General features: G+C 39.0%; 1 protein-coding gene across 1 annotated transcript; it reads left to right on the forward strand.

Moving 5' to 3' along the window:
• Positions 1-26,364, forward strand: ARCN1 (archain 1). Its single transcript, XM_030838574.2, has 10 exons — positions 1-153; positions 10,866-11,129; positions 11,626-11,805; positions 11,937-12,142; positions 12,968-13,132; positions 16,879-17,044; positions 19,043-19,190; positions 19,501-19,609; positions 22,235-22,439; positions 24,394-26,364. Exons 1-10 carry the CDS (start codon positions 151-153, stop codon positions 24,481-24,483), a joined length of 1,536 nt encoding a protein of 511 aa, XP_030694434.1. The 5' UTR covers positions 1-150; the 3' UTR covers positions 24,484-26,364.
• Positions 26,365-27,365: the final 1,001 nt, after the last annotated feature.

Below are 27,365 nucleotides of genomic sequence, written 5' to 3' on the forward strand. Positions count from 1 at the left end.
TCGAGGCCGCCATCTTGGCAAGAGGCGAAGCGCCCGGTGCTCCTGTCAGGGGGGCAGTAGGTCCGGAGCGGCCGGTGCTCCCCTTCCCCCGACCCCAGCCCTAGCTGCAGTGGCGCCGGAGCTCGGGTGCGACCCACCACCGCCGTCGCCATGGTAAGACCCGGGCCGGGCCCAACTCCCGGGTCCCGGCCTTGCTCGACCGCTCTCCCTGCTGCCGGCCTGTGCTGGGGCCAGCGGAGCCCCGCCCCGAGGGCCCGGAGCTGGGCGCTTCCCCCGGGCTCTGGGAGCAGGGTGGCCTTCCGCACCCTGTGCTCGACCTCCCGGGAGATCCGAGGGACCTGACTCCAGTCCCTCTGTGGTCGCGCCCACACCCCTCCCCCGCAACCAGCTGGGCACCCTCCTCTGCCGGGACCCGGGCCCGAAAACGGGCCCAGGGTTGTTGCTCTGCAAGAACCTCTTAGTGATGTCCCTTGGACCCCACGCTGTGGACGTGGGCGCTAGTGCCCAGCAGGTTCCGTGGGCACCTAGGCGCAGCAAGCTGGGCCTCTCGAGGGTTCTCTTCCTTTTGTAAAAAGCTCACCTCTCATCCCCGGTGTTCCGTAGGCCGTTGAAGTTTGAAATCTAAACCCATTAGCGTTCAGGACTTTTTCTTTAGTTTGTTTGAAAAGGACAAATAGAGGAAAGTTCGAAAGGAGGCATAGAACAGGAAGGAATAACTTCTGACACTAATTTGTCCCTAATTTGTAGGACCCAGGTGTCCCAGAAACCTGCCTCCTACTTCTGTAGATCTTAGGTGGGTCCATTTGTCAGTGTGATTGAGTGTACACTGTGTATAAGAGCATTGGGAAAATGTGAGCCGAGTTATCGATATCACAGGCTTTCTGCCTTCAGGGAGCTTGTCGTTCTGGTGAAGTGAAATGTGAATGTGGCATATTGTAATCAGATATCTCACAGGAGGGAGGAGGAGTTTATACTCTGGGACCTGTCACTTGCCTTTAGTTGCATTATCTTTGTGTTCTCATCTACTGTTAAAATTAACGTGGGTGCGAGATGGGACACAACAGTGCTCACTCCACTGCCTCTTTCTTTCTCACGTCGATTTGTGGATATTTATGAAGTAGGAGAAATTTTTTGGTTCCAAACAAGCTAGTAATTTTTTTAAGTGCACTTTATGCCCTTCAGTCTTTTGAAGGACAGTCTTTTTTTTTAATTCTATTTTTGTCAATAGATTATTAATTTGATTTAAAGCATCTTCCTACACACTTCAGAGATGACAGTATAATTTGGTGCCAATCATTAAGTTCTGTTCACGACCTTTTTAGATGAGAACTTGGTTGGTGGGGGGGGATTCATGCTTGGGCTTTAAACCACTGAAAGGTTTTCTTCAGCTTCAGGCATATAAATTGCATCAGGTAGGTTTACCTCATAAAACTTTTATGTTGGATGTAAAATTTCCCAAAACTCCTTTCTTCGTTTCCACTAGGAGGCTTAGTATTTGGGTAGTGATTTTTAAACTACTTCCTTTATACATCCTGGATGTACCTATAGTGCATTTCAGAGTATATTGTAATATTAAAAGCAAAATTAAAGTCTTGTATTATATAAACGAAATATAGATTAATCTTTACAAAAACCTTGTTTGTTGAAAAGTTCTTGGAACCTCATACTATTTTTTTTCCTAGTATGATTTTTAATTCATAGATAACCAGAGGGATGGTAGAGCCCTAGATGTTGAGTGGTAAATATAAAAATATAAATTTTCCATGTTATTTGGACATGTGTGCATATACATACAGTTGTGTCATGTTTAAATATGTATGTGTTTCTGAATTACTTGGGACTTGGCATGATCCAGATACCTACAGATTTGTGTACTCTGGATAACAACTTATCTCAGTACATTCTGTAAGACATTATTAAGTATTTTTCTGTGTAATGTTTTCGGGTTCTATTCCTTTACAAAGAGATCCCTGGACAAAGAAAGGTCCAAATAGGGTAACATTTTGTAAGATTTCTTGGATCTAAAAGTTGTATCCAAACTTCTGAAAGTTGATTTTTCTTCAACATTTTATTATAAAATTTTCAAACATGTAGGAAAGTTGAAAGAGCTTTACAGTGAACACCCCATGTAACCACCAGCTAGATTCTGTAATTAACATTTCACTATTCTTGCTTTATCACGCATCTAATGATCCATTCATCCCTGTAGCCATCTTTTTTTTTAAAATGCGCTTTAGGGTAAGTTGTAGATATCAGTATGTAAATGTTGATTTTTGAAAAATAAATTTCCCTTAGCTTTAGTTACTGAAGTTGGTGCAAAATGTCCTACACTACAAAGTCCTTCTAGAGAAATAAATGAACAAATGGAAAAACAAATGGCCTATGATGACTTTGTTATAAAATGAAGTACAAAAAAAACATCTTTTGATTTGATCTTTTTTTCCAGCTTTCTGCAAATTAATGAGAACGTGTTCTTATTTTCTTAACACTTGTCAGATATCATTATAGTCAGTTCTTTTTCTTAGTAAACTTATATTTGAATGAACTTGATATTAAGTCTCATGGTAGCCCTAATCTGTAAAATCTTTACTTATCTACAGAGTGCTGTTCTCTTCTTATTTACTAAGTATAGGCAATGAGTAAATTTACTGTAGTGATCACATTAAATATAAATGATCACAATATGTTCAGTTTCCAAGAGTCATTAGTTATTAGAAAGCTAGATTTGGGTTTGTATGGCTGGTCTACACATGATGGGGGCGGGGGGAGACTGAAATCCTACACAGTAATAACAGTTCCCAGTTAGGGAGTTATTATTGTTTTGGTTTTTCTTTTTTCTTTTTCTTTTTCATATACAATACAGCAGCTGCACAGCTATTGTATTCTTTATGTATTTTTTTGATTGTTGTTTGAGAGGAGAGTGAAGAATGAAAATGATTTTCTTGAGTTTCTTTTGATTTACCATCTTATTTATTCTCCAAATAGAAGGTACACTGCAGAAACTGAGAACAATGTCCTTTTATTTATTTATTTAAAAAAATTTTTTTTTTTTTTTTGCGGTATGCGGGCCTCTCACTGTTGTGGCCTCTCTCGTTGCGGAGCACAGGCTCTGGACGCTCAGGCTCAGTGGCCATGGCTCACGGGCCTAGCCGCTCCGCGGCATGTGGGATCTTCCCGGACCGGGGCACGAACCCGTGTCCCCTGCATCGGCAGGCGGACTCTCAACCACTGCGCCACCAGGGAAGCCCTGTCCTTTTATTTTTATACTCTACAGGTTTTTGTTTTAGAACAGAAACTTGTGATGAGCTTAAAACTCTCACTGAGTAACTTCAGGTTTTGGTTTTGTATGTACTCTGTATTTTATTGTAATCTTCCCCCGATTTGATTTTATCTGTAATCACTTCATGCATACAAGAAAGATGAAATGGTCCTCTATGACAGTTGTAGAAGCTGGCCTTAATATGATCATGAATTATATATATATCATCATTACAGTGAATTACGAGGAACAAAGTGACTGGCTAATTCTGGAAGTGAGGAATACTGAAGCATTTAGAGGTTCAAGGAAGTCCTTGACTTTTTTTCTTTAGGGAATTATGCGTATTTATGCTGAATTACTACCTGTTATGCTTGGACCTCTATCACTAGTGAGGATGAAGGGATGATATGGCAGCTATCTGACACACATATACTATACACACACATGATTTGTTTTGGTTAGGCAGTTTGCCTTCTGGCAGCTTAATATTAATGTAAAGTATGGTTCCAAAGTATTGATAGTGGGACTTCCTTGGTGGTCCAGTGGTAAGAATCCGCCTTCCAATGCAGGGGACGTGGGTTTGATCCCTGGTCAGGGAGCTAAGATCCCACATGCCACGGGGCAACTAAGCCCATGTGCCACAACTACTGACCTCATGCGCCTCAACTAGAGAGTCTGCGTGCCACAAATTACAGAGCCCATGAGCCGTGGAACCCATGGGCCACAAGTACAGAGCCCAGGCACACTGGAGCCCGTGCCACAACTAGAGAGAGAAAACCCACATGCCACAACTAGAGAGAAGCCCGCGCACCAATAAAAAACCCAAAAAACCCAAAGTATTGATAGTTACCACTGGAGCAGTGGGTGTGAAATGGAGGTATTGCACATTTTCTGTTGCTGTAAAGTTTTCAGATGCTTACACTTATAGAATCTTAAAGGTGCAAAGGCACTTTCACATAAACTAACCTCTATTTTCACATAAACTAACCTCTTTTTTAATTTATTTTTGAAATTAATTTATTAATTTATTTTTGGCTGCCTTGGGTCTTCGTTGCAGCACGCAGGCTTTCTCTAGTTGTGGTAGGCAGGGGCTACTCTTCATTGTAGTGCACGGGCTTCTCATTGCGGTGGCTTCTCTTGTTCTGGAGCGCAGGCTTTCGGGCACGCAGGCTCAGTAGTTGTGTCTTGCGGGCTGTAGAGCACAGGCTCAGTAGTTGTGGCGCACAGGCTTAGTTGCTCCATGGCATGTGGGATCTTCCCGGACCAGGGCTTGAACCTCTGTCCCCTGCATTGGCAGGCAGATTCTTAACCGCTGCACCACCAGGGAAGTCCCTAACCTCTATTTTAGGGATATTTCAAGAAACAATTAAGTGACATCCAAGGTAACATAATTAGTGGCAGAGGCAGAACAGAAACCTAATTCTCCAGGTTTCTTTACTCAAGGAACTTTCTGATCCATGTAGTTAAAGCTGGGTAGCAGAGTGTTGTTATTTAATACAAAAACAAATGACAATATATTCAAAGCATTTTAAGTATTAGAGAAAAGTTGTCTGACAAAGTGTAACCTAATGGGAAATTTTATTTTGTTTTTTTAAACAGTCCTGAAGAGAGCATCTGCATAACTTCTGGACCCTCAGTTTTTGTATCTATAAAGCGATCAAGGGCTCTTGAAAGTTTGTTTTAGGTCTAAATGCTCTTTTCCAAAAATGTAAAAAACAAGTATAATAACTGTATAGAGAATCATACTTATTCACTCTTCCCCAAAGAAAATCAGATCAAATTACAGTAGGAAAAATTAACCTACCTTTTAGTATATACTATTTTTTAATAATTGGTAAACACTTATGTGAAGGGAAGCTTAATTATTTAAAGGCATTTAAGATGAATGCTAATTTAGGGTAGGTTAAATTTATCTTGTTTCGAGCTAACCATACCTTCCAGCCATGTTAATAACTGTGTTATTAACATGGATAACAGTGAATAGAAACCTTTGTCAGCTTTGTGGATCCTGCGATTGTGGTGTCTTGAGGTTTAGAGTTATGCTTAGTGTTGGGCACTTTGGTCCTACTTTGGGAGCCTTATTCTGCTTATATCTGTATAGTGGAATGTCTCAAAGAGAGTCCCAGAGTTCTGCTTGGTACCTACTATTTTACCCTACTGTTTCTTCATCTTTACATACTCAAATTCCCTGATTCATCAAAGCATAATTTAAATGCTCTTTCTTCCATCAAGTCATCAGTGATCTTGTGAGCTAGAAGTAATTTCTTCCTCTGAATTCCTATAGTGCATTACTTAACATATTCTGCCTAGTATTACAGTTATTTATGTTTGTGTCTTATCCCTATTAGCCTGCTGCTGCCTTTTTTTTGAGTTATAATCGACATATAGCATATTACTTTCACGTGTACAACAATATCAGTAATTTGATATTTGTATGTATTGTGAAATGATCACTAAAATAAGTCCAGTTAACATTCATCACTATACATAATTACAAAAAAATTTAGTTTTTGGGGGATGCGAACTTTTGAGATCTTACTAGATTTCTTAAGAGAAGAATGCCAGTCTTACTGATTTCCTCATAGTATTCCCAGAGGGCATCTAGTGTGTGTAGTAGGTGTCCAATAAATAATTATTTAGTTAATTCTTATAGTAATACTGCTAAAATGGAGATTGCCACTGCCTAACATTAGCCTTTGACCATGCCCAATCAATAAAGCAAAGTGGGTGAATTGCCCCTCTACATTGCATACATCTTTCTGGTTCCAGGTTGCCTTTAATTTCCCTTTCATGTTGCCTTGATGTTAATTTTTACCTAAACTCTGTATGGTATGGAGGTGTTTTAAATTCCAGCTGCCTAAGAACTACCCTGAAACATACAAACATTGTTTCTAACAGGCTTATTATTATTATTAGATATGTTAGACATGGGCTTTGTATTAAATCAGCATATTTATATAGGTCTGAAGGTTTGGTCTGAGCAGTCCTTTCTCTGAGTAGACTTTTTATTTTTGCGGTACGCAGGCCTCTCACTGTTGTGGCCTCTCCCGTTGCGGAGCACAGACTCCGGGCGCGCAGCCTCAGCAGCCATGGCTCACGGGCCCAGCCGCTCCGCGGCACGTGGGACCCTCCCGGACTGGGGCACGAACCCGCATCCCCTGCATCGGCAGGTGGACTCTCAACCACTGCGCCACCAGGGAAGCCCCCTCTGAGTAGACTTTTGACTTCAAATGTTTAAATTGTGCTGTGCTTAGTATCTTTACTGTGGCTTATTCTGTTCCTTCAAAACCTCATAAAATTCTAAGGTGGGGTACCATACTTCTTAGGACTGTGGTTCTCGGCCTTTTTTTTTTTTTTTTTTTTTTAGTGAGCGCTCTATAAGTATTAAATTTATGATGTGCTCCTATTTATTAGTAATATTTCTCACTGCATAAAGTGATTCTCCATGGGTCATTTGAGAATTACTACTCTAAAGGATCTATGAATTCTCTGACATTATATGTAAAATTTTGTGGGGAGTCCATTTGCATTATTTGAGTATTAAAATACTGCCAAACCCATAAAAGTAAAAGTCCATTGCCTTGAAGTGACAAATTTTTTAATGACATGCATTTCTTGGCAAGTTTATTATTAATAATGGTGCTGTTTTACATTGTGTGTGTCTTTTACGTTTACATATTTTGTGGCATAAGTTGTATAGCTTTGGCTTACATTTTTATTACACTCATTTGATCCTCATAATAGCTTGTGAGGTAGTCAGATGATGCTCCATATTCTCAGGGAGGAAACTGAGGCTAAGAGAGGTTGAAACGTAACTTAAGTCAGACAGATAGTAAATAGAAGAACAAAAAGTAGGATCCAAATTGTCTCACTTCCAGTCATTTAATTTTCCTGGTATATTAACTTAGTTCTTCACAAATTTAGAACACTATTTCTAATTCACATAGTCTAATTCACATAGAAGGAGAAACCAATGTGAGGTGATCCCAAATATAAGGGAATTCCTCATTTACCTGATGAGAATATTAAGAAGAAAAGCTTTTCAGAATATAAAACTTTTAGGACTATAGCACAAATAGTTAAATATGTTCTTAAAGTATTTAATAATTTACTTATACATATTGTTAAAGTTACATAAATAAGATTTTTAATTGAGAAATAATTCCTTTTTTCTGTTCTTATATTCATGAAACAGTTTATCCAAATTCTTCACAAGCATCATCATCACTAGGTCTTCTTTTTGAATTACCAGTTTTTTAGAACTTTTATACGTTGAGTTTTTTGATATTTGACACTTTTTGAATTCATATATTATATTGATACTTTTGGAAATTTTAACCCATTGGTATAACATTATGACAGTTGATTTTAAAAGAAATATTTTTGGGGAATTCCCTGGTGGTCCGGTGGTTAGGACTCCATGCTTTCATTGTCGAGGGCCTGGGTTCAATCCCTGGTTGATGAACTAAGATCCCGCAAACCTTACTTTATTTGGATGTACATGTCATACAAAGCTTTAGTGAACCAATACAGAGACATACTTGCTTATCATTCATAAGCTAAAGCAGCAACTACCTTTTTCTTTCTTTTTTTGCAGTGGTTGAAGCATGGTTTGGTTGAAACATGAACATCATATGATAAAAATTAATGTGAAATCAAATTTCTTGAGTATATTTGGTTTTAGTCTTCAAAGAAGTCTCTAAGTCTCTTGCCTGGTGATAATTTTAGGTCAATTTCTTCTTTTTCGAGATTAAGGTATTATCATTATGTGTGTACCAAAAATTACAGGAGTCCTTGCCCTTATTTGAAGAAATCTTTCTTTATCTCACACTATTAATTTAAAGACATGGATGGGGGACAGTGTGGGGCATATATTCTATATATAATATCTTTATATGGTAACAGATGGTAACTAGATTATCATGGTGATCATTTTGAAATGTATAGAAATATCAAATAACTATGTTGTATACCAGAACTAACATTGTGTTGTAGGTCAGTCATACTTTAAAAATAAACAAACAAACAAACAGAAAAGAGATCAGATTTGTGGTTACCAGAGGCGGGGGTGGGGGGAGGGAGAACTGGATGAAGGTAGTCAAAAAGTGCTAACTTCCAGTCATAAGATAAATAAGTACTAGGAATGCATTGAACAGTATGATAAATATAGCTAATACTGCTGTATCTTATATATGAAAGTTGTTAAGAGAGTAACGTCACAAGTTCTCATCAGAAGGAAAAAAAATTTTTTTTCTATTTCTTTTTGGCTGCACCGTGCGGCTTGCGGGATCTTAGTTCCCTGACCAGCGATCGAACCCAGGCCCTTGGCAGTGAAAGTATGGAGTCCTCTAACCACTGGAACGCCAGAGAGCTCCCTTTTTTCTATTTCTTTAATGTTGTATCTATATGAGATGATGGATGTTCACCAAACTTATGTGGTAATAATTTCATGATGTATGTAAGTCAAATCATTATGCTATACATGTTAAACTTTTACAGGGCTGTATGTCAATTACATTTCAATAAAACCAGAAGAAAAAAATGAAATTAAAGACATGGAATCACTGGGACTTCCCTGGCGGTCCAGTGGTTAAGACTTTGCCTTCCAATGCAGAAGGCGTGGGTTCAGTCCCTGGTTGGGGAACTAAGATCCCATATGCCGTGGGGTGTGGCCAAAAACTTAAAAAAAAAAAGACATGGAATCACCATGATGTACACTTAAAATATCTCACATTTTTATATGTTAATTTTACCTCAGTAAAGCTGAAATAAATAAAATTCTGTGGCCAACAACAACAAAATAGTAAAGTTAAAGACATGAGGTGGGAGATTTCCTTTGAAAAGAATGGGTCATAACCTTGTTGCATTTTTATTCTTTTATTGGGATCCTTTACTCCCCTCAGTATATCTTCTTCCCTCATGCCTGGGTGGTAGCAGAAACCTCCCAAGCAGCTGGTGATGGTGAAAGATACATTTCTTAAGTACAAAACTGTTCATTTTTTAAAAAAAAAAAACCAAACTATTTATTTAAAAAATTATAAATATTTTGGGGAAAGTGACTGTTTTGGGACTTTTAAGCTAGCTTGTTTGCCACTCTTGAAGTAACCAACTAATTTTATACTCTATACCTCTCTGTATGTCTGAAGTGTTTTATCTTTTTAAAAGGATATAACTTACAAAACAAGATTCTTCCTTAGAGTATTTATTTATGATGTAGAACTACTTTCTATTTTTAAACTTTTTAATTCTATACAACGTAACTTTATGCTGGAATAATTAAGGTAAGTTTCAATATAGAGTTGATAGACTCAGGGACATAAAATTGTATAACTCCCTTAAATGAGCTTCTTTCTAAACTTGCAGTTGTTATTTGGGAAATAGAGCAATTGATAGCATTATTCTTGAGATTTCACATGAGAAAATTTGCCTGATGTTCATTGGAAGCAATTCAATCAGTAAAAATACAAATCTTTTTGGTAGAGGGAAATTATTTGTGCAGGATATAGATCAAACACTTTTTCGATATAAATTGTTTTTACCTAGCTGCTTGGAAATAAGTGTGATGGTAATTACATCCCAAATACCCTAATGACCTATCCTTGATGAATAAGGACATTGTGTTCTCCTATAATTATTATAAAACTGTTTTGCTGTTTTGAAACTATGAGAATATTTATTCAAATTGACTAACTTGTTTTTTCTTCAAGCTGCTCACCCGTAGAGGACAGGTTTCTGTAAAGCTGAGAAGCCTGACCAGTAGGATGTTGATATTTCAGAGGTTGTATCCCAGGATTGAGGCTTCCAAAATGTGTAAATAGTCTTTTTGTTCCTTGTCCTTGTGAACTTTTGGGTTCCTGTACTGAAGAGACTATTAACACTGCACTTAATATTCTTACTACTCTGCTAATGGCATTTGGTCTTCTCTTCTTTGATGCTTTATTCATTTTGTTTAATGAAATGCCAGACTCTGAAAAAAAGACTGTTAGTCTTGATCATTGCCCAGTGTCAAAACCTGTATGAAACATTGAGTCATTTAGTTTTTCATTTTACAGATTGTTTGCATGTCTGGAGGTAAGATAGTGTGGGATGGGACGGTTAATCAAAGAGCAGAAGATAAATTTAGACTCACTAGATTGGTTCCATATTCTAGGTAAAAATGAAATGAAAGGTCAGGGGCCTTGTATAAATCTTCAGTCTGCCTGATCAGACCTCTCTTTTGGCTGTGGAGATCTCTATTCTCCCTAGAAAAAGTTTAAGCTCTTCTTTATGGGTCTGCCAAAGCAGAGAGCAACCCAGTTTTGAGTCACAGGGGATCCATTCATAATGTATTTGTAGACCTAGAAAAAATTATTTCTTTACTAAGTTTTTCTCTAGGTATGTTATTGAAAAACAGGAGTAATAGCTTCATTTTCCTCTACTTTAGCTTTGTTTTATGAATGACATACTATAATTAAAAGAGCAATGAAGTAGAGTTTGAAAGTCAGCATTCTAATAGTAGTCACATCACTAAATAACTGAGTGTACCATTCTACAGAAGATGTGAGGATGCTGAGAAAACACATGTAAAGAAATAATTAATTAGTACTTATTTATATGTTCCCGGCAGGTGCTGTTGGCAGCAGCAGTCTGCACAAAAGCAGGAAAGGCTATTGTTTCTCGACAGTTTGTAGAGATGACCCGAACTCGGATTGAGGGCTTGTTAGCAGCTTTTCCAAAGCTCATGAACACTGGAAAACAACACACATTTGTTGAAACAGAGAGTGTCAGATATGTTTACCAGCCTATGGAGAAACTATACATGGTACTGATCACTACCAAAAACAGCAACATCTTAGAAGATCTGGAGACCCTAAGGCTCTTCTCAAGAGTGGTAAGAGTCCTGTAATATTGGGTTACAGTTTTTGTTTTTAAATTTTTTGTGTAAAACTGTTTTTCCCCCAAAGCAGCTGATGCTTATCAGTTTGCATGTTCTATGCCCCCAGCCCTCATCCCAGCATCTTATTGCTACAGCTCCTATTCATTCAGCAGACACTTACTGGGTATCCTAGACTGTAAGTATTACAAAGGAGAATATGAGAACTGCCCTTTTGTTTACCATTTCTCTAGCAGTTACTCTAACCTGCCTTTGTGGTTCTGACACTTGTTTGGCCATATTTTTAGATAATATTCTTCAGGTAAGATTTGTTGATGTAGCCACACACATAAAAGACTTTATGCCACAGACTTGCTTAAAATACAGAGTAGCAGAAGGAGCTAATAAAGGGATTTAGGCTTATTGAAATTTGTGTATTTTAAAGGATGATAACTGGAAAACAAAACTGCTGATAAATTCTAAATCTTTCTTTTCCATTGCTCTCCATGATTAGATTCCTGAATATTGCCGAGCCTTAGAAGAGAATGAAATATCTGAGCACTGTTTTGATTTGATTTTTGCATTTGATGAAATTGTTGCCCTGGGATACCGGGAGAATGTTAACCTGGCACAGATCAGAACCTTCACAGAAATGGATTCTCATGAGGAGAAGGTGTTCAGAGCAGTCAGAGAGGTAAATAGGGTCTTCTCTGGGACAGCTGGTTTGTATATCTTTCTTTTAGGCTTCATTATCTGATTTTCCCTTTTTTATTTGCTAGTCTAGTCTGTACTCAAAGCTACATCCAAGTATGTATCTTCTTGTAGACTCAAGAACGTGAAGCCAAGGCTGAGATGCGGCGTAAAGCAAAAGAATTACAGCAGGCCCGAAGAGATGCAGAGAGACAGGGCAAAAAAGCACCAGGATTTGGGGGATTTGGAAGCTCCACAGTGTCTGGAGGTAGCACAGCTGCTATGATCACAGAGACCATCATTGAAACTGATAAACCAAAAGTGGCACCTGCACCAGCCAGGTATAATCCAGTGTATCACCCAGAATGCAATCCTAGAATGGCAGATGAAGGCTGTATGTGTGTATCTCAGAGTGATATCTGATTTTTAGGCAAACTGTAAATAACAAGTGACTTGATGAAGTAAGATATAATATTAAATTTGGCTGCATAATATGGGGATAAAGAAGAAATCTGAATGTGGTGTTTTTTCCTTTTGTGTAAAAGAGAGTTCTTTTACAAATTATAACATGATCTCAATTTCCTATGAGAGTTGCCTTATTTTGGGAGAAGAGGGGATATTTAACTGTTTAAGGAACATGTATTTTTAATCTATTGTTCATGAATGGATTTAAGGGAGAATCTGAACTACCTGAAATTATGTGAAAAAGTTCGTTTGTACACAGGTATATTTATCTGGATAGAAGGTACAAAGTTTTCATCAGATCACACATGCTTATGAAAGTATATACCTGTGGTCTTTGGGTACTTGAAGCTTATATGGGTTTTGTTGTTTTGTTCTGGCCGTGCCCCTGTGGCATACATGATCTTAGTCCCCAACCAGGGATGAACCTGTGGCCCCTGCAGTGGAAGCACAGAGTCCTAACTACTGGACCACCAGGGAATTCCTGAAGCTTATATGCTAATTGTGACCCAGCTGTCAGTTCGAGCAGGGAATAGTCTAGTCCACTAAACACTAGGAAGCTTGTGTTTTTTCCTTGAGGTATTCACATTCCTCTTAAAGAACAGCTTCAAGGAAAGCTTCAGTGATAGAGAATTATTAATTAGTTTTTCACTTTTTAAATCATGTGTGTATTTTTGTGTGTATGTGTGTGTTCTTCCACTTAGGCCTTCAGGCCCTAGCAAGGCTTTGAAACTGGGAGCCAAAGGAAAGGAAGTAGATAACTTTGTTGACAAATTGAAATCTGAAGGTGAAACTATCATGTCCTCCAGTATGGGCAAGCGTACCTCTGAAGCAACCAAAGTGCATGCTCCACCCATTAATATGGAGAGGTAAGTAGTAACTCTTTCAGTAAGAACAGACCACATAGTGTTAAAAAAAAATTATCTCAATGCACTGTAAATTCTTTTTGTGTCTTAATTTTTCCAGATTTAAAACACTTCCTACTGTATAGCACAGAGAACTATAGTCAATATCCTGTGATAAACCATAATGGAAAAGAATATGAAAAAGAATATATATATGTATAACTGAGTCACTTTGCTGTACAGCAGTTAAGCACAACATTGTAAATCAGCTATACTTAAATAAAATTTTTTTTAAGAAAGTACATTCTAGGTATTAACATGAGGTCTTCCCCCTCCCCCCTTTAAACATGATTGGGGGCTCTCAGCCACCTGTTTTCTATTAAGTTTAGAACTTACCTTTCTATCAACTCTGTGGTGGCTAAATTAAACAAAAATAACTTTTCTTTGTGCCTAGTGTGTACTTTGTCTCTTAAAATGGAGCGGAATTAGAGGGCTAGAGTTATGATTAGCACTATACTATATTTTTGCATGTCTTTTTCTAATTAATTTTTTTTAATTTTAATTTTTTTTAAAGTGGTTACTTTTTTTTTAATTAATTAATTTATTTTTGCTGTGTTGCATCTTCGTTTCTGTGCGCGGGCTTTCTCTAGTTGTGGCAAGCGGGGGCCACTCTTCATTGCAGTGCGCGGGCCTCTGACTATCGCGGCCTCTCTTGTTGCGGAGCACAGGCTCCAGACGCGCAGGCTCAGCAGTTGTGGCTCACGGGCTCAGTTGCTCCACGGCATGTGGGATCCTCTCAGACCAGGGCTCGAACCCGTGTCCCCTGCATTAACAGGCAGATTCTCAACCACTGCGCCACCAGGGAAGCCCTTAATTTTAATTAGTTTATTTTTGGTTGCATTGGGTCTTCATTGCTGCGCGTGGGCTTCTTCTAATTGCGTCGAGCGGGGGCTACTCTTCGTTTGTGTGCACGGGCTTCTCATTGCGGAGGCTTCTCTTGTTGTGGAGCGTGAGCTCTAGGCGCCTGGGCTTCAGTATTTGTGGCACACGGGCTCAGTAGTTGTGGCTTGCAGACTCTAGATCGCAGGCTCAGTAGTTGTGGCACATGGGCTTAGTTGCTCCGTGGCATGTGGGATCTTCCCGGACTAGGGCTTGAACCCGTGTCCCCTGCATTGGCAGGCGGATTCTCAACCACTGCGCCACCAGGGAAGTCCTTCTAATTAAGTTTTAAGGAGGACAAAATTTATAAATATCTTTAGTAGCAAATAATGTATTATCTTTTGCCTTTTAAGTATTTGAACCCAGTATAGAACATTTTGATTTGTCTCTTATCTTAGGACTGTGGTACTGTTTGGTAACATTTTTAAGTGGTAGTTATCAAGTTCACATATTCATGACTCAGATTTCTTGTTTTGAAGCCCAGACCTTCTACTGTTACTGATGGTTTTGAGGTCAAGTGAAAGATGAGTCTGGGAGGATACCTCTATCAGGTGTGCATAAAAGAGGAGTATGTTGTATGTCTTATTCTGTATGAAATGAACAGGGTTACGTCGGGATAAGTCTCTTAAATCACTAAAGCTCCTGTGCTATTCCTAGTAGTTGCTTTGAGGGAGACAGAGGCTTGACACTATTTTAATAAGATGTTGGAGACTGTCATGTACTAGAGAGGAGTTGAGACTCTTTTCTGAATGATGAAATACTTCTTGAGCATGGAGCAAACGCTTGTGAAGGTAAATGAGACCCTGCATTGTCTTAAGATACATTCCTCTGTGGTCTTGAGTCTCATGCCTTTGTTTCTGGGAAGTCTTAGAGGTTAGAACAGAACAAAGTAGGATGCCAGAATAGTCTTTTTAAGCCTCTGCAGTTCACCCAGCTAAAAATAGTTTTAGTAAGGAATATGGGTAGATTGTACTTAATAATTGCCCGTAGCAGTAGCACCTTTTATTTTACTTATTTTGAAAACTAGATTATACATTCATATAGTTCAAAATTCAAAAGGTTCAAAGGGTATTGAACTAAAACTTCTTCCTCCCCCCAAGCCACGCAGGTTTCTCTTTTTGGAGGCAACTAGTATTAACTAGTTTTTTGTTTTTTTTTAATTTTTAAAAAATTTTTTAAAATTTAAAATTTTTTGGCCACGCCTCATGGCATGCAGGATCTCAGCTCCCCAACCAGGGATTGAACTCGTACACCTGCGGTGGAAGTGCGGAGTCTTAACCACTTGGATGCCAGGGAAATCTCAGTATTAACTAGTTTTTGTGTGAATCTTCCAAGAGGGATAGTCTATGTATAGATGAATAAAAACATGGTACAATTTCTGTATTTCTCCTTTTTATACATTAGTGGTGGCATACTAGACACATTTCCAATTGCTTTTTTCACTTATTTCGAAGACAAGAATTTCCTTATTTGAAGCTATAGAGAAATGCAGTACCTTACCCTAGACTGGATCTTGTACTACTATAAGGGGCATTATTAGGTCAACTGACAAAATTGGCATATGAATGGTAGATTAAAGTATTGTGTCAATGTAAATTTACGACGTTAATAACAGTACTGTGGTTATGTGAAAGAATATCCTGTTCTTACAAAATACACTCTGAAAATGTTTAGGGATAAAGGGCCATGATGTATATATGTTCTGCCTGTAAATGGTTCAAGGAAAAAAGTAAAATATATTTATATAGAGAGAGTGTGCAAATGATAAAACAAATGGGATAAAATGTTAACAATAGATAAAAAGGGTATAAATGTATTTCTGTTATAATTTTAGAAATTTTTTTCAAATAAAAAGCTTTTTCAATTGTTCCTCTTTTTTTTCCTAATTGCCCAGTATTCATTTTTGTGGATATACTTTTATGTATTTAAGTAGTCCCCCTATTGACGGACATTTGTCTCTAAACTTTTGCTATTACAAACAATTCTTCAGTGAATAACTTACTACATTGTTTTGCACAGGTGAGAATTTATCTGTAGGATGAGGATTTGCTGAACCAAAGGGTGTAATGCTTTTATTTTATTTTATTTTATTTTTTAGGGATAAAGGTTGTTTTTCTTTTTTTAATTGAAGTATAGTTGATTTATAATGTTATGCTAATTTCTGCTGTACAGCAAAGTGACTCAGTTATGCATAATATATATAATATATACACATTCTTTTTAATTTTTGTTTATTTTAAATTTTATTTGTTTATTTTTGGCTGCATTGGGTCTTCATTGCTGCGCGTGGGCTTTCTCTAGCTGTGGCGAGCAGGGGCTACTCTTCGTTGTGGTGTGCGGGCTTCTCATTGCAGTGGCTTCTCTTGTTGCAGAGCACGGCTCTAGGCATGCAGGCTTCAGTAGTTGTGGCATGCAGGCTCAGTAGTTGTGGCTCGCGGGCTCTAGAGTGCAGGCTCAGTAGTTGTGGTGCACGGGCTTAGTTGCTCTGCGGCATGCGGGATCTTCCCGGACCAGGGCTCGAACACGTATCCCCTGCGTTGGCAGGTGGATTCTTAACCACTGCGCCACCAGGGAAGTCCCCACATTATTTTTTAATATTCTTTTCCATTATGGTTTATCCCAGGAGATTGGATATAGTTTCTTGTGCTATACAGTAGGACCTTGTTGTTTATCCATTCTAAATGTGATAGTTTATATAATGCTTTAAATTTTGATACATATGGCTGCAGCACCTTTAAATAAGTTGCTTATGGCTAATCACCATTAAACCCCGGAGAAAGAGAGTTCTGGTTTTTACCTGTCTTAGCAGATTTATCATTCTTTCTCTACAGTGTGCACATGAAGATTGAGGAAAAGATCACACTAACCTGTGGACGAGATGGAGGATTACAGAATATGGAGTTGCATGGCATGATCATGCTTAGGATCTCAGATGATAAATTTGGCCGAATTCGTCTTCATGTGGAAAATGAAGACAAGAAAGGGGTGCAGCTACAGGTGTGTAGAGGCTTTTGATAAGGGAGTATTAAGGCTTTTGTCTACCTAACACAGTCATTCTCAACTGGAGTTCCCTGTATGAACCATAGAACACAGAAGATTATTTAACTTATATAACTAGTGCCATTCTAGATGCATAGGAAAGAAGTTAATTTAAATACAGAAGATTATTTAACTTATATAACTAGTGCCATTCTAGATGCATAGGAGAGAAGTTAATTTATTACCTACAGTGGAAGCCTTGAATTGATAAATGCCTTCCCAAGCCAGTTGGGAATGACTGACAGCAGCTGTATTCGTATGGCCTTTTAATACTGGAATTGAGTGAAAGGTCATTTTGAAATCTAATAAATGACTTCATACTCACAAAGGTACAAAGAGATGCATATTTGTTACTATTATGCAAAGAGTAAATTCATTTAGGATATTGCTTGAAATATAATTTAAAAAACAAAGTTTTAAAACTTAATAGGGTGGTATTTTATTTTATTTTTAAATTTATTTATTTATTTTATTTTATTTTTGGCTGCGTTGAATCTTTGTTGCTGCACACAGGCTTTCTCTAGTTGCAGTGAGTGGGGCTATTCTTCGTTGTGGTGCACGGGGTTCTCATTGAGGTGGCTTCTCTTGTTGCAGAGCACAGGCTCTAGGTGCCTGAACTTCAGTAGTTGTGGCATGCGGGCTCAGTAGTTGTGGCTCACGGGCTCTAGGGCGTAGGCTCAGTAGTTGTGGCGCACAGGCTTAGTTGCTCCGCGGCATGTGGGATCTTCCTGGACCGGGGCTCAAACCCGTGTCCCCTGCATTGGCAGGCAGATTCTTTTTTTTTTTCTTGCGGTACGCGGGCGTCTCACTGTTGTGGCCTCTCCCATTGCGGAGCACAGGCTCCGGATGCGCAGACTCAGCGGCCATGGCTCACGGGCCCAGCTGCTCCACGGCCTGTGGGATCTTCCCGGACCGGGGCTCGAACCTGTGTTCCCTGCATTGGCAGGCGGATTCCTATCTTCTGAGCCACCAGGGAGGTCCCGGCAGGCAGATTCTTAACCACTGCGCCACCAGGGAAGCCCGGGAGGTATTTTATTAAAGCAGGTTATGACACTAAGCTTACTCATTCTGCTGCTATATAAACTGCCAGTGCTTGTTTTGTTAGCTGAAGGGCAGTATCTAATGGTATATTTGAAAAGTACGTAAAATCTTAAAATGAATATGTATGTTCCATCTACCTGGCTGTGTAAGAGACTTTCTTTATATTATTACAGTTCTTGTTAACAGTTTATTTAGATGGTTGATCCTACATCTCTTGTCATGAGAACAAAGCCTTTTCAGCAAAGAAAGTGGTTTTGTCTACGTTTTATTCCACTCATAACCAGCACACAGTTGTCTTTTGGAAGTAGTGCTTATATTATTTGACAGTAGCTTTGCTGGCTCATAAAGTCTATGTAGTGTGCTATCCACAAGTTACTTCTTTTTCCTTTTTTCTCCTAATGTGACTTCTTTTAAAAAGATCAGTCCATCTTAGTTGGCCTGAGTTTGAACAACTTTTAGGCAAAATTGCAGCTAAACTTTCCACAGAGCTTTTCCCTCTTCTGTCTCTTTAGTATAAGGCCAGGACTGCTATGTGACCCAGCCAGCTGATCAACGTCTGACCCTAGTCTTCTATTTGGCAAGCTTGGCCTCACCATCAGGCTGCTCCCTATGAAGTATTTTTGTAAAGGACTTGGTTAATGGTCTTTTAACTTTTTCAGTTACAAAGTTACTAACTTGTTACTTACAAACAAAACGGCTTAGAGTTGAAATTACTTTATTACTATTTTTTAAATGTCTTAAATCTTTAAAAGTCTTTGAAGAAGGGAAATCTTTCTTCAAAATAAAAAACAATTGGAACTTTTTAGGCACCCTGTTTTAGATGTTTAGATTATGGGCCATGTAAGACCAAAAGAAATTTATTTCCTGTCTTATAATGTCTGAACCTCAGAAGTTTTCTTTCCCTTCTCATTTCAGACCCATCCAAATGTGGATAAAAAACTTTTCACTGCAGAATCTCTAATTGGCTTGAAGAATCCAGAGAAGTCATTTCCAGTCAGTAGTGACGTTGGGGTGCTGAAGTGGAGACTACAAACCACAGAGGAGTCTTTTATTCCACTGACAAGTAAGTGCCTCTGGCCAGTCCTACTAAGCTAGACTGCACTGAGAACTAGAAATAGCCTTGGCTTGTACCTTCTTCATTGCCACAATTCTTTTTCACAAAATGACCTTTCAGAATGGACTCAGTGCTATATTTAGTGTATTTTGGTAATAAGTAGCTTAAATTTTAAACACTTTTAATTTTGAAACCATTATTTTTAGTAGTTTACACTAGGATGTTTAAGGCCTGCAGTTGTCAGTTTTGATTTGCCATCTTAACTTTCCTCCATTCTTTTTCTAATGTTCTAATATACCTGCTTTGCTTTTCTCTTCAGTTAATTGCTGGCCCTCAGAAAGTGGAAATGGTTGTGATGTCAACATAGAATATGAGCTACAAGAAGATAATTTAGAACTGAATGATGTGGTTATCACCATCCCACTCCCGTAAGTACCCCACATAGTCATTTTTTCTATAGCGAGCTTATAGAACTAGTCTTTTGGAACTCCTTTTGGAGGCAGCACTTAGCTGGCTATCCATTCTAAGATATTTGTTTCTCATAAAGGTCAATTGTGAAAGAAACCAGGTACAAAAGGCTGCATACTTACTATATGATGCCACTTATAAGACATTCTGAAAAGGTATTACTCTTGGAACAGAAATCAAGCATTTGATTGCAGAGGAGCACAAAGGAACTTTTGGAGATGATGGAAATGTTCTATGACTTGATAGTAATGGTGCTTACAGGCTACATTTGTCAATGCATTGAGCTGTACACTTTTAAAGGAGTGGATATTACTGATTTTAAAGCCAAACAAGCAAAGCTGGTTATAGTTCTAGGGCTGTGTTTTCAGATATTGGTCTTCAGATTGTTCATGTAGTAATGAAGGTTTCCAGAAGGAGGAGCCAATTCTCAGTCAGACTTTCTCTGCTTTGTTTTGCAACTCTTAAAGGAATTGAGTTTGACAGACTGAAGTTTTCTTTTTCACTTTCTTCTCTAAATTTTCAGCTAAAGATGAGATTATGTTTTCAAGGGTACTATTCTTGCTGAAACAAGATATCTACATTAGTTTCAGTAAATTTTCTAACAGCTTTATTGAGGTATAGTTGACGTGATAAACTACACGTATTTAAATTATAAAGTTTGATAAGTTTTGGCATGTATGCACCATCATCACAATTAAGATAACAAAAATATGCATCCCCCCCAGAAGTTTACTTTCTGTAAGTTTTTGATGTGTGCTTAAATGGCCTACTTTCTAGGATCATCTGGAAATACTCTCTACTTTATCTCCTCACTAGCATTTCTAGTGACTGAACTATTATTGCTTCACCATTGAATCCCTGCTTCTCTGCTCTGCCTTTCAGCACCCCCATGATTAAGTACAGGGCTTAATTATGAATACCCAGTAAGTGAATTCTTAGTGTGTCTATACTATTAAATTGCTTGGTTATTATTACAGAGAAAATGGTTCTAATTTAATCTGTAGTTGTGTTCAAATTAATTTTAATTTAATTTGAATTAAAATTAAATCTAATTTATTTGTAGTTTGATTCAGGCCTTTACATGGCCAGGTCTGGTTTTAGTCATTCTTATTTCCATTTTTTAAAATATGCTTTATTACCAGTATCCCCTTTAATGGGCTAATCATCTTATTCTTCACAGCTTGGTTATTATTTCAGAACAATAGATGGCTGCCTTGAACCATTGTGAGACTTGGGCGTTGGTGACAGGTGTGGGTTTTATTTTGTCAAGATTTATTTTACTAGACTATTTTTAGGATGCCACAAGTTTTAGGCCTCTCCATCTACTCTATAATTGTGGTTATGGTGGTTTCCTGTGTCTTAGTTCAACTTTGCAATAGTCTCCAGAAGAGACCCTTAGACAGCATTTTACCCTATTGTCTAGAACTGATCAAATTAGAGGATCTCAGAATCAGAATTGGAACAAGGGCAAAGGGAAGAAACATACATACAACTGGGACCATAAAATTGATAGGGAAGAGTTAATTGTGTTATATCACCCTTAAAGTTTTCTTTGTCTCCCTTATTTACCCTGCCTTTAATGCAAACATTGGATGTCACTGGTGAATTAAAAGATGGTAAATTTAGAGTGTGTAGGAGTAGCTGGCACTGCCTGTCAGCCGTGTGCGGGGATGCACAGTGCGTCCTGACTAGCCCTGGTTCTCTTGCAGACTAAGGACAACTGTGTAATATCTCTCTTTCCCATCACGTTCACATTTTGCCCAGGGGTAATTGTGCTTTCACTTATCAAATAAAAGTTCAGTTACTGGATTACAAATCAAATAAACCCACTGGCATCAACTACAATAAGTTTTAAAACCTTCTAAAATCTTTTTTTTTTTTTTTTTGTGGTACGTGGGCCTCTCACTGTTGTGGCCTCTCCCGTTGCGGAGCGCAGGCTCCGGACGCGCAGGCTCAGCGGCCATGGCTCACGGGCCCAGCCGCTCCGCGGCATGTGGGATCTTCCCGGACTGGAGCACGAACCCATGTCCCCTGCATCGGCAGGTGGACTCTCAACCACTGCGCCACCAGGGAAGCCCCTAAAATCTTTTAAAAACATCCTCTCAAAGGTCCAAATTCATCTCCATTCTAAATAACCACATAATGGTGTTTAAGTTCTCCCCCACTGTTACTATCAACCTGTTTTTCCCCTCATTGGCATCTATGAAGAGAGCTACACTATGTTAAACTTCCATCATGACAAGGCAGCAAACCATTAGTGCAGTATTTTTGGAAATACATCCCACTTTACACATTTGTCAGTCTCAGTCCCCTGCCAGCTCCAGATCTAGTCCATAAGTTGGAGCAGCCCAGGACTATGTTTGCCCATTACTTATGGTTGCATATATCTGTACCTACAAAAGGAATTAATGAGACCCTTGGCCAAGGTTAAGGGTCCTTGAAGTTATCAGGGAGTCTAATTTTTTCTAGGACTATATAAAAGTGGTCAGAATTTGAGGAGCACAATCAAATTTGGGGCTGGTTTTCCTTGGCATAGTTCTTCTAGCTCTGGACAGCTAACTTGACACGGATGTTTCTTGTGACAGATCTGGTGTCGGCGCACCGGTGATTGGTGAGATTGATGGCGAATATCGACATGACAGTCGACGAAATACCTTGGAGTGGTGCCTGCCAGTGATTGATGCCAAAAATAAGAGTGGCAGCCTTGAGTTCAGCATTGCTGGGCAGCCCAATGATTTCTTCCCTGTTCAAGTCTCCTTCATCTCCAAAAAAAATTACTGTAACATACAGGTACCCCTGTTTAATAGAGAACTTATATGGGGAAAGTGGTAGGACGGATACCTGATAGGCAACATGACTTCATGGTCAGAGCAGAAATCAGAAAAGCTGATGTCCCCCGTGGATTCCTTTGCTGCCTCATTGTGTAATCTTGGTCAGTTCTTCACCTGCTTTGTCTCAGTTTTCCTCTCTAGATCAAAGTAAAGAAATTGAATATGACTACATATAAAAGTACTTATGGGTTGTACAAGACTCATATCTCTTAGTTGCCTGCTTTTTTTAATAATCTCATGTATCTTAAAATCCATTTGCCAAAACACTCAACACGTGACTTAGTAATGCCTTCTATATTGTCACTTGGTTTGATCCCAAGGAATGAAAGAAAGTTTATTTGGAAGACGAAATTACTGCCAAAAAAGGTGATTCTAATACAAATAGATACCGTTTTTGTGTTCTTTTATGTCACAGCTTCCCTTCATTAATACGGATAATCGTAAGCCAATTCTGTTGTAAACCTTGTCCTTAAGGTAGGCAGGCAAAGCAGGGGAAATCTGTGAACTGTTTATTTATTTATTTATTTATTTATTCATTCATTCATTCATGCATTCATTCATTCATTCCGTGCCATGCACCTTGTGGGATCTTAGTTTCCTGACCAGGGATTGAACCCAGGCCCATGGCAGTGAAAGCACTGAGTGCTAACTACTGGACTGCCAGGGATTTCCCTGTGAACTGTCCTTCAGATCATTATTTTTAACTCTTTGTTCTTCCAGCGTTCAAGTTGCATTATAAGCACCGAGTTTATATTGTTATCTTCCCCTCGGACTTGTTGATTTGCTTGTCATTCTGGTTATCTTCCCAGATGTTCTCTGTCTCTCCTGAAAGTGCTTGGGAAGTTATAGTTTCATCTGTTGGATGATTCCAAAGAGCAGTTCTCCCTCCCTCCCTCCCTCCCTCCCTCCCTCTCTCCCCCTCTCCCCCTCTCCCCCTCTCCCCCTCTCCCCCTCTCCCCCTCTCCCCCTCTCCCCCTCTCCCTCTCTCCCTCCCTCCCTCCCTCCCCCCATCTCAGTTATTGGCTTAACCCCATCAGTATTGGGAGCACATTGTTGAACCCAAGACATTTTCCTGTTACTGACCATTTGAAGAACAGGACAGTATAATTGCTCTGTCAGAACCTCACTAGAAAATATGAATCAGTGGTTTAAGTTTTGTGTTGGTGCCATTACACGCACCATTGTTACAGGTAGTTCATTAAATTGGACATCTATTATTATTAATAAAGAGAAATCTCAGGACTTCCCTGGTGGTGCACTGGTTAGGACTCCGAACTCCCAACGCAGGGGGCCTGGGTTTGATCCCTGGTCGGGGAGCTATATCCCACACGCATGTCGCAACTAAGAGTTCGCATGCCACAACTAGGAGCCCGCCTGCCACAACTAAATACCCAGTGCAACCAAATAAATACATACTAAAAAAAAAAAGTAGGTTTAAATAAAAAATAAATAAAAAGAAATCTCATGAGAAGGACCCAGCCATACCTAGAAAATGAATATGATAGAACAACTTAGTGAGACTGAGAGCAAATTAAATAATGTTGAATTGTTAGAATGTTGCATTTTGGATCAAAATGTTAATCGATCATCCTGATAGAATGTCTATGACTTTCATAGGTTTTATAGGGCAGGGCCTGGGCAGTGGCCACTCATTCTGGACCTTTTACTTAATATTAATACCACTCTACATGTCATCCCAACAGTTGTCTTTTCTATCTAGAGAGCAGATTAATCATGTTGGTGGGGAAGAGTGATGCTTTGAGCTGCAGTTGTGAATTGAACTTTTTTAGTATTTCTGAGTTACTTTTAATACTGCTTTAGGGGATTTGATCTGTTCTGTACTGAGAATTTAGCCAGCACCTTAAAGACCCGCTGTCCTTCTGCTTTACCTTACTCTCTGTTTGTTTTCCTAGGTTACCAAAGTGACCCAGGTAGATGGAAACAGCCCTGTAAGGTTTTCCACAGAGACCACTTTCCTAGTGGATAAGTATGAAATTCTGTAATACCAAGAAGAGGGAACCGAAAAGGAAAATTCTCAAATTAATAAAGAAGAAGCCAACAGTGGCTGAAGAATTTTTTCCAAACCTGCAAGCCATTGGAGACCCTTTTTTTCAAATACAGTGCACGATTCTCTGAGCGCAAGGACCCTCAACTCACCCTCAGTGTTTCAGTGTCACAGAGACATTCTCTGGCAAGGAAATGACACAAACATAAAGGGAAAGGCTGCTGATTTCTTTGGCAGATTTTACTGGCCAGCAGGAAAGCAAGCTCTCCAGAGAATGCCCCCAGTTAAACACTTTGTCCCCCATCAGCTAAGTTGTTTTTTATTTTAATGCCTAAATATATTTCATACTTTGTTTTTAAAAAGTTTTCTCTGCAGAAGGTTTTAATCTTTCATACTCCTTTCCTTTACCTTCAGTTTTTTTTCTTTCTATATATCCAATCCAGCACTGAGATCATCTGCATATAGGCACTGTATTTGGCACTCCGGGAACAGGTTGATCTAATCCATTCTTGATTTCTGGACTATGCAGGTGAACTGCTTGAGGGGTAGGGGGTCTAGAAGTTAAAAGATAAGGATGTCTTATCCTTTTCCTATATCTATTCATCCCTCCATTCCTTTGCCAGGCTGTTTTCCTTGCAGTCTTGTTGCTCTGGTTTAGAACACTAGTGTGAATCCCACTTGTGTCAATATTAAAGACAGCTGAGAAGCAGCTTTCAAATGGTATAGCACCCACTTCAAGGTGTCTGGGAGGAGAATGGTCATGTCCAGTTAGGGATTTCACACCCACAGGTAATCATGTCTGCTGCTGGTGCTACCCAGCCTTCCATTCTCCATATTTTGGGTACTTCAGCTAAAACATGATAGCTAATGGTCTTTGTAATCCATTCACATTCCTGAGATTCACCACCTCCCTCTTTCTGAATGTTCTCTGTGTCATCAGTTTTTTCCTTTCTATCAGACATGAGGTTATGATTTTGGAGGCTGTAGGTTCAGTGAGTCTTTGTGCCAATCCCATTGGTCCTGAACTATCAAGGAGCCTCCCTTTTCACCACCAAGTTTTTAGCATTTCAAGATTCAGCTGATTATATTGCTGTGTAGGCATTGATATATTCCATTCTAGCCTGCCCAGCATTTTTTCAGCAGCCTTTCTGTTCCTGTGTCTGAAATCCTTCCTTTTTCTCCCCTAAGCCTTTTCTGTTTAGTGTCATCATGTAATGGTTGTTTCTCAGCCCTTGTTTCTCAGCCCCATCTCATCCATTACTTCTTCAATGGAGAAGACTACATCAGCCAGCCCAGCGTTGGCTTTTAACCCAGTATTGCACTGGGAGTTGGTGGAGTTGCTGCCAGGCTGCAGCCACAGACAGGGGGAAGAGACAGATGACAGTAGATGACTTCCTGCACTTTCAGCTGGTTGGAGAGTACGACTCCCACTCTGAACAACATCTGACCTTCCCTGCAAAGAGTGTACTGTAATTGAAGCAGAGCAGTCACACACGAATGGCCATGGATGGAATTGTTTGCCAAAGAAATTTCTGGCCTTTCCCTTTCCCTTAACTGCATCAGGGAAGAATCCTTATCTCTAGCTTGGTTTCCACATAAGGTTTTTTTGAGGAAGGGGACTGGAACAAAAAAATCTGTCATGTAGTTAAGTAGACAAGAAACCTTATTAATTCAGTTTTGTTTGAGAGTTGCTTGTCCATATGATTTTTTTAAAGTGAAGTTTAGTTTCACAAAAACTTTTTTTTCTAAAATTACTTTTGGGGTAATATTTAAAATGAGAGAAGTTTTGTAACCCTGTAAAATACATAGGGAATATAACATTCCATTGTACACAAAGAAGGCAAATTCTTTAATCAAATAAAAAGTATTATAAAATGAATGGTTTTTAGACTGTTGACTCTCATACTTTGGTGTCTTCTCTGGTGTCTTCAGAATGCTGTAACAGGATCTAAGATTAAAAATTAATGATATGTTTCTTTAAGAGGAAATAATCTCTATCTGAGAGTATTCATTGCCTTTTCTCCCTATTACAGGTATTGTGTCTTGTGTATTTTTCTACATTTGAGCATATACACATACACATGCACTCCTGACAGTGTAGCTTTTGAATTTGATGCCACTTATGGGCTTTTGATCTTAATTTTGTCAGAGCCAGTTGTAGAGTCAGAAAAATGAGGCTTCATCTTTAAAGAAGAACCATAGTTGGTGATATCTTGGAGCATTCTCTTCCCCATTAGACAAACAGTGGTAAGAAGTAAGTGATGCAGGCATGAGTGATGAAGGCCTTCCTTGGAAGTTGATAACTCCCTCAGAAAAGGCTTCTTCCTTACTTTCTTTTTATTTAACTTGAAAAATTATTGAATGTCACCAAATTGTTTGGAAGGCAAATCTCTGATGAATAGTAAGTTTCTGGAATGAATAAGTTTTTATTTTAATGGTGAAAGCCAAGATTTTGAGAAATTGCAAGAGAAATTGCAAGTATCTTTAATGTTGCTGAAGTGTGGCTTGGATCTCTGAGGCTGTAACGTTAATCCAGTGAAATGAAGCACACCAAAACCACGCCACACCCTCTGACTGGCAGCTGATCCTTCCACAGCATCAAGGGGAGTTTTTGTTGGCCTCTTGTGAGGGAAACTAACAAAATAATTAGATCTGACTGGGCATTCTGTTTAATGTAGGAGGTCTGTGGTTCCTGCTCTGGGTTAATTAATTCCACACAGAGGAGGTAGGGAGGTAGGTGAGTTCCTTTTAAGAAAAAAAGGTCTGTCATTCATCTACTCACAGTATCAAACCCCAAATCTATCAACCCATGCATCTCTACAGGAAACTTTGCCCTCCAATTAATTTAACGTTCACACTGGGTAGGCTCTCAGAGATTTC

This window comes from Globicephala melas, chromosome 8 (genome assembly GCF_963455315.2).
Source record: "Globicephala melas chromosome 8, mGloMel1.2, whole genome shotgun sequence".
NCBI classification, from domain to species: domain Eukaryota; kingdom Metazoa; phylum Chordata; class Mammalia; order Artiodactyla; family Delphinidae; genus Globicephala; species Globicephala melas.

What these genes read in the sequence shown, in the direction of transcription:
- ARCN1 (XM_030838574.2), top strand. An exon ending in AGAAAGGGGTGCAGCTACAG is followed by an intron (nt 17,045 to 19,042) that starts GTGTGTAGAGGC and finishes TTCTCATTTCAG; the next exon opens with ACCCATCCAAATGTGGATAA. An exon ending in GTTATCACCATCCCACTCCC is followed by an intron (nt 19,610 to 22,234) that starts GTAAGTACCCCA and finishes TTCTTGTGACAG; the next exon opens with ATCTGGTGTCGGCGCACCGG.